Raw genomic sequence first — 7,628 nt, forward strand, 5'->3', positions numbered from 1 at the left:
ACTTCTTTGGTTTTCTCCTTCTTTATTCTACTTCTCCCCTTTTACTCCCTTAGCCTTTTTCATTCAGTATGTGTAACTTTAAGCTTATTTGTACTACTGAATATCTGACTGGAGCCACAGATACAGAATCCATATTATTCTTACTGAAACACAGCATGGAATTAACAATTAACTTAAATAAAACAAACCTAAATTTTAAATTCCCTCCCCCCCCCAAAAAAAAAATGTTTAATTGTGAAGAGAAACACTTTCAGGTGAAAATTTCCCACAGTGGTCATCAAGAGAAGCAGGAATAAAATAAAGAATAGAAATTATGAAGTTAGAAACTCTCTGTAGGACAAATCTTAGAGGTCAATCTGGAGTTAAATTTTATGTTGTCTAGTGCCAGATTTAGCAAAAGGCAAGGGCTGTATAGGAAAAAGACAGTTAACCAATTAGTTGCCAAGCATGCATTATTAACTGCTTACTAAGTGGAACTAAGCACCACAGATCTAAAGAAAGGAAAAACAGTGTCTCTTCTCAAGGAGCTCATAATCTAATAAAGCTAACAATAAAGTAAGCAACTATAGACATATAAAACATATCATATAAATGGAAGGCAATATCAGAGGAGGACATTGGAAGAGAAGACTGGGAAAGATCTCTTAAAGAAGGTGGAATTTGATCTAAATCCTCACCTCAGTCAGAAAGTCAGGAGGCCAATGAGGGAGATCATCAAAGGTATATGTAGGAGAGCCAGTAAAAATGCATGAAATCAGATGGGCTGGAAGAAAATAAGCACACCAATGCATTGTTGGTAGAGCTGTAAATTAGTCTAACCATTCCAATGCTATGTCCCAAATGTCCCTACAGGATGTCCATCAACTGGGGAATGGCTGAACAAATTGTGGTATATGATGGTGATGGAATACTATTGTGGCTGTAAGGAATGATGAACAGGATGATTTCAGAAAGAGCTGGAAAGACCTATATGAACTGATGCAGAGTGCAATAAGCAGAACCAGGAGAACACTGTACACATTATCAGCAATGTTGTATGATGATCAACTGTGATAGACTTAGTTACTCTCAGCAATACAGTGATCCAGGATAAATCGGAGGGACTTATGACAAAGAAAACTATCCACCTCCAGAGAAAGAACTGTTGAAGTGGAATGCAGATCAAAGCATATGATTTTTTGCCTTAGTTTATTTGGGTTTCTGTTATGAGGTTTTTGTTTTATATGATTATTCTCTTACAAAAATTATCAAGATGGAAATATGCTTTGTATGATAATACATGTACAACCCAGACTGAATTGCTTACCAACTCTGGAAGGAGGAGGGAAGGGAGATAATTTGGATCATATAAATTCAGGAAACTTATATGGAAATTTATTACATGTAATTGGTAAAATGAAATATTTTTATAATTTTTTAAATGAAGAAATGTACAGTTGCAAAGGAAACTGAACTTCTGTCATTGATGCAGAAATTATCAAGAATAGAACAATTTGTATAATTTTGGTGACAATATTGAAAAGAAAAACAACTTTGAAAGACTTTATAACTCTGTTCAATATAATCATAAATCAAAAATGAGAGGAAACATGCTACCCACCTCTGGCTGGAGAGGTGAGAAGCTTAAAATTCAGAATATGATACACATTTTTGGATGGGGTCAATGTGACGATTTGTTTTGCTGGACTATATAGGTTCATTATGAAGGTTTCATTTTTCTTTTTATGTTTACCATGTGGTGGTAAGAGGTAGAAGTTGGGAAAAAGAGATAATAAATGGTTATAAAAATTAATTAATTTTCAGCTAGAATATCATGTGCAAGGAAGAACAAGTAGATCGGTGGAAGGTAGAAGGGTATAAGCTGTAAGAGGTCAAGTCATGAAGGTTTTCAATACCAGAGTATTTTTATATTTCATTCTAGTGGCAATAGGAAGCTACTAGAATGTGCTGAGTGGCCAGGGAGGGGATGGATGACATAGTCAAAGCTTTTCTTTAGGAAGACCATTTTGGCAGCTGAGTGGAAGTGAAATTGGAATCAGATGTTGTAAACTGGGACTGATGCAAGGAGACCAACCAGCTGGCTATTTCACTAGGCTAGGTTAAGGCTATGAGGACCCATGCTAGAACTAGGTTTCAGACTCAGGTCAGCCACTTATAAAACTTAAAGCAAGTCTCTTTATCTCTTGGGAGCTCACTTTTCTCTTCAGTAAAAATAAGGGATTAAATGCTCTCTAAAATCCTTTCCAATTTTCGGTAATCCTAGGTCAGTCTGGAGGCCAGGGTTAAGCATCACACTGGAGCTAGAATTAGTGGGCAGTCTAAAGTCAAGCTTACAAGGCAGTCTCAGGTTGGGGGATGGCCATTGGTCTGGGGCCAGGGTTTGAGGGTGTTCTGTCTGGAGTCAGGGTGAAGGATCAGTGTGGGGCGGTGGAACAGAGTTTTTCTGTGTGGTGCTAACTGTCCAGAACAAAACAATAGTGGCTTAGAAGGTGAAATATGAACCTGAATGGAGACAGGATTCAGAATGGAGACAGGCTCCTCAGGGATGAGCTGCTAATTATCCTCCTAGGGGCTTCCGGGAGTCTAGCAAAGATTTCAGCCTACTTGGCACCTTTTTTGCCAGATTCTCACATATTGCCCTAGGCTTGCTGCCCTCTCAGAACACAGGACATCTGACTCTCCAGACCTCAACCCACCCCTTCCCAGGCCAACGTCCTCCCTAAACACCGGTGTCCTGAATGGGAGAAGCAGCTCCTTTCCGGAAACCCAGGTGTCCTGTTCCCTACCTTGCAGGCACACAAGTAAGCTTCTGAAAGCATCTTTGTTTCTTTAACCTCAGAGGATACCACTCCGAGCATGTCCCATCCCCTTTAATTGCTCCCATCTTCCCCAGCCTCCTCCCCTCTGGAGCACTTTAAATTCTCCCCCAACCAGTACCACCCCTTTCAATGTCTTCCATAAAGTCACTGAGAAGAACACAGACCAAGAGAAGGGAGGGATGCTGCATTCCTGGGTCCCAGAAAAGCTGTAAGGACTGAAGAATCCAGAACCCTGGGTTCTAGGAGACAATAGCAAATAGGGTGCAGAGCTGGGACCCTCAAAGACACAAGGTGAAAAGGAATGGGGGTTGCTGACCAAGGGGTGGGGGACAAGACTTCTGAGTTCACTCAACCTTCTCCACACCTCTTTAGAGTTGTCCTTCCTATCTTCTCAGCTCTGTCCCTTTCCCTCAGGACCCAGTGAGAAAGAATGAGGGAGTATTCATGCCTCCAAGGCCCTCTGCTGCTACTGCTATTACTGGGTAAGTGAGGAGATTTGGAGCAGACAGTAGAGGCAGTGATTACAGGTGGGAAAGAGAACAAATACTGAGGAACACTAATTCTTACCTTACTGAGCTATTTCTCTCCCCTCCCAGAATTCCTATTCTGCCTCTTCCCCTTCAATTTCCTTCATCTCTAGCTTATTCTTCCCCACCATTCTGACACCTCTGCATCCCTAAAGGATAGAGGAGGTTTCCCTTCTGAGATCCTCTTCTCTAGAGGCTCCCTTGCAACCCAAACATATCAGAAGGCCCTGGCTCCCTAGGCTAGAAGACAGATATTTTCTTTTCTACTTTCTCATTTACCAGCCTGATTATCGAGGCCCAGGCCCCAAACATCTGCAGATACACGTTGCATCCCATGTAGTACCATGCATTTCTCTATTATTCACATTCACCCCCACCCATTCTAGACTTGAATTCCCCCTTTCTGCTCCAACTCTACAGGATACAAGAAAATTAACATTACCACTCCCCTTATGCTCTCCAAGCTGAGTTATCAGATTCCTATTGTTCTAAGTCCTAACTTACTTTATCTCCCATCCCCAGTAATATTTAAACACCCAGAACCAGTATCCAGCCTCATCTCTTTATTTTCTCTGTGGAGCATCTGTGGTGTGATAGCAACCTCAGTTTGAATTCTGGCTCTGATACTTAATAACTGGATAAACTTAGACAAATTCCCTATTTGGGACAATTAAGGACTCAGCTAGAAAGAAACTCATAGATCATGGTCCAACACCCTCATTTTACAAAGGAGGAAACTGAGGCCTAGGGGTGAAAAAAATTTGCCCAAGATTACCCACAGAGTAAGTAACCGAGCTAGGATTCATGACTGGGTCTGCTGACACCAAATCCAGTGGTCACTCCATTAAACAACATGCCTTCTCTTAACCTGCATTTTCACATCTTGTAAAATGAGGGGAATAATATCTGCCTCCTTCCCAAAGTTTTATGAGGTTCAAATGAAATGACTTATTTAAAGCACCTTCTACTGAGCCACATAAAAGTCAGCTATAATTATTATTCCTTCTCCAGGAGCTGCAGAGACACAGATGTCTCCAGGTACAACCCCTCCCCAGGGTGTCTACCCACTTGGCACTAGGGTGACCTGTCTCCCAGCCTGTCTACCCTGCCCTTCACAGACAGAATTCAGGCATCTTGCCTCCTCTCAGCCTGTCATCACCCCATTCCCAGAACCAGAAGTTTCCCATCTTCCTGGTTCTCCTTACCCCCTTCACAAGACCTTGGTGCCCTGTTTCACCAGGTCTGCCCATGTTTCCCCAGGCTGTGGGCAGCCACGGATGTCTGACCGCATCGTGGGCGGGAGGGATGCCCGGGAGGGGGAATGGCCATGGCAAGCCAGCTTGCAATACCGTCGGTCCCACGTGTGCGGGGCCTCACTCATCTCTCGACAGTGGGTGCTGACAGCAGCTCACTGCTTCCCAAGGTTAGAAGACTAAATAATCCCCTAGGGCTCTTGAGTTTGGGGAAAGAACCAAAGATCTAAGTAGGACAGAGACTGGAAGGAAATGGATGCCTGGGTCTGAGAGCAAAAGAACCTGATGCCTGGGAGATTGGGGGATGGGGGTGCCCATGCGGGTGGGCAAAAATGGATGTCTAGGTGGCTGGAAAGAAATGGGGTCCCTAGGAATCCTGAAGCCTGGATCTGGGAGGGGAAAGGGTCTTCTCCCATTCTGGACTAGGGGATGGGAAGATCAGAGCACCTAAGTCTGGGACTGTAAGAACTTGAAAGCCTTAAAAAAGAAGCCGAAAAAGGGGGTCTTCAGAGAAGGGAAGGGAGGATGCCTGGATCCCACGAGGAAAGCAGTTGCAGAGTAGGATCAATTGGCCTGGTTGCAGGGTGTTCAGAACACTGATTTTGGAGGCAGAACACCCAAGTTCAAATTCAGCTCTACTTGGGGCCTGGCTGCTCTTGGATAACTCGATTTGCTGCTCTGAATCTCATCTGTAAAATGGGAGGTTGGGCGACATAACCTCTGAGATCCTTCCAGCAGTAAACCCTCTGGAGGATAAAAACGCTTTCGCTCGGACCTCTCCAGAAGTGGGACATCTGACACCTCTGCCAGGCTGAAGTGTGAAGACCGCGGGGCAAGGAGCTGCCAGCAGAAAGATGGCAGCGGCTGGTGCCCTGCACTACGTGGAGACTGGGGGAGGAGGGGGCGGGGTCGGGGGCGCCACGAGAGGGCGGGGACGCGGACAGATTGAGCAGAACTGCGGACCAAGCCCAGACCTCAGGGAGAACCTGAACAAGCGGGTGGTTGGAAGGAGTTACTGGGCATCCCTAGGGGCCGTGTCTCCTCTCCCCAGCTCTGGTAATCCTCCTCGTCCGGCTCCTCCCCAGCCTCTCTCTCTGGCTCTCTCTCCCCCCAGACCCGTTAGGCTGTCAGACTACCGCATCCGACTAGGGGAGTTCCGCCTGGCCCGGCCTTCGCCCCAAGCCCTCTCCTCGCAACTGCTGCGGGTAGTGCTCAACGCGAACTTCACGGAAGAAGGGGCCCAAGGCGACATCGCGCTGGTCCAGCTCCGCCGCCCAGTGTCATTCAGTGCACGTGTCCGGCCGGTCTGCCTCCCTGCACCTGGAGCCCTCCCACCCCCGGGAACCCGGTGCTGGGTCACTGGCTGGGGCAGCCTCCGGCCAGGAGGTGAGCCGAGTAGGAGGGCCAGAAGAATCCTCTCCTTGCAGAGAACTCAGCATCCCTCCCCACCCACTTAGCCCAAAGGAGGGGCAGGGAGGAGGGGGGGGATCCCTACCTATCTCCTTGCCAATGAGCCCAGGATGGGGCCGCCTCCTCATTCTCCATCAGGCCTTTTCCCACCAGCTGGGGATCCCAGTATACCCCTATCTCCTCTGATTGATTTGTTGCTCTCTCTCCTTCCCCAACCGTTACTAGGGAAGTATTTCTGAGAATCTGCTATTCCTCTCCATGCCCCAGGGCCGCCCCATCCCTGTCCTGTCCTGTTCCCGCAGTGCCACTGCCTGGCTCCAGGCCCCTGCAGGGTGTCCAGGTCCCGCTGATAGACAGATGGGCCTGTGACCGGCTCTACCACGTGGACTCTGACATCCCCCTCACGGAGCCTATTGTCTTGCCTGGTACCCTGTGTGCAGGCTATGCCAGGGGCAGCAGAGATGCCTGCCAGGTGAGGCCCCACCCCCTGGGCCCTAGGATTACCCTCTCCAAGCTGTACCATCCCATGGAAATGGGACACGTCCCTTCCCGGCCTCAAAGTGGGGATGTGAGCTGGGTGCCCCAGAAACTGTTGAGGGCCCCTGCCAGGGTGCCTTCACTGACTAGAGCACTAGAAAAGGTATGGCTGGTGTAGCCATGGCCAGGGGCTGAATGACCCTAGGAGATTAGGAGGACCTCCAGACCTGAGTCAGAGAATGTTGGGAATCATTCAAAGGTTTATCTGAGCCTTCTTCAGCAAGACTGACTGACTGACTTGGGAAAGAAGCCATGGCTCCGGTAGTCTGACCCTTTCCATGCCCTACACATAAGTGGACAGGATGCAGTGGGAATCTCAGCTGTAGCAGCCCTAAGACCTGACATGTGGGTTCCAAAATGGAAGAAAGGGCTAGCAAGCCAAGAAGGGAAGAAAGATGATACAATTATTGGGCTGACCTTTGAGGGCTGGGAGCTGGGACAGTAATAATTTATATTCTGAGAAGGGCATTTGGGATGGAGAACTCCAGAACTGAGCTGTCATCTTCCCTCAGGGAGACTCTGGAGGCCCCCTGGTATGTATCCAGTCTGGTCGATGGGTCCTTGAAGGTGTGGTGAGTTGGGGCAAGGGATGTGCTCTGCCCAACCGTCCAGGTGTCTACACCAGTGTGGCCCACTACTGGCCCTGGATCCAGGCTCATTTAGGCACCCAGGCCCCACTTGTCAACCCCCAAGAGCCCAGTCATCCCAGATCCCACCAGCTCTTGCCATTATTCCTTCCTGGCTTCTGAAAATAGCTAACTCAGCTCAGTGTGTTGGGAAAGTGACAGGAGAAGGGAAGAGAGACTTAGTATTTGCAAGGAAAATTGAATAATGGTTCTGAATAATGGTTCTTTCAGGGAGAAATAGGAATGAATGTCTGGGTCTCTTCCCCCACTCCTTTCCCAACAACCTCAAGGAACCATTTCACCCCAGAATCCTCCTCCTACTTCTAGAATTGCTTCTCCTATTTAGTTCTACTCTGGGAGACTGTGGGCCTCCTAAGGTACCTAATAACACTGAATAAACTGTGGTTTGATGAGTGATATGAACTCTTCTATTCTTAATTTTCCCTTTCCTTCCTT

The 7,628-nt window shown here is 47.4% G+C and overlaps 1 protein-coding gene across 1 annotated transcript; it reads left to right on the forward strand.

Annotated features, from left to right (window-relative positions):
• The first annotated feature begins 3,249 nt into the window (after window positions 1–3,249).
• LOC123248873 (serine protease 33-like) lies at window positions 3,250–7,295 on the forward strand. The gene is made up of 5 exons (XM_044677769.1): window positions 3,250–3,301; window positions 4,607–4,769; window positions 5,714–5,985; window positions 6,312–6,481; window positions 7,059–7,295. The coding sequence occupies exons 1-5, from the start codon at window positions 3,250–3,252 to the stop codon at window positions 7,293–7,295; spliced, it is 894 nt and encodes a 297-aa protein (XP_044533704.1).
• The last annotated feature ends 333 nt before the right edge of the window (window positions 7,296–7,628 follow it).

Source organism: Gracilinanus agilis, chromosome 1, assembly GCF_016433145.1.
Source record: "Gracilinanus agilis isolate LMUSP501 chromosome 1, AgileGrace, whole genome shotgun sequence".
Classification (NCBI taxonomy): Eukaryota; Metazoa; Chordata; class Mammalia; order Didelphimorphia; family Didelphidae; genus Gracilinanus; species Gracilinanus agilis.

Coding starts and splice junctions, on each gene's coding strand:
- LOC123248873 (XM_044677769.1), top strand. CDS start 3,250: ATGAGGGAGTATTCATGCCTCCAAGGCCCTCTGCTGCTACTGCTATTA. Junction 4,770..5,713: donor GCAGCTCACTGCTTCCCAAG/GTTAGAAGACTA, acceptor CTCTCCCCCCAG/ACCCGTTAGGCTGTCAGACT. Junction 6,482..7,058: donor GCAGCAGAGATGCCTGCCAG/GTGAGGCCCCAC, acceptor ATCTTCCCTCAG/GGAGACTCTGGAGGCCCCCT.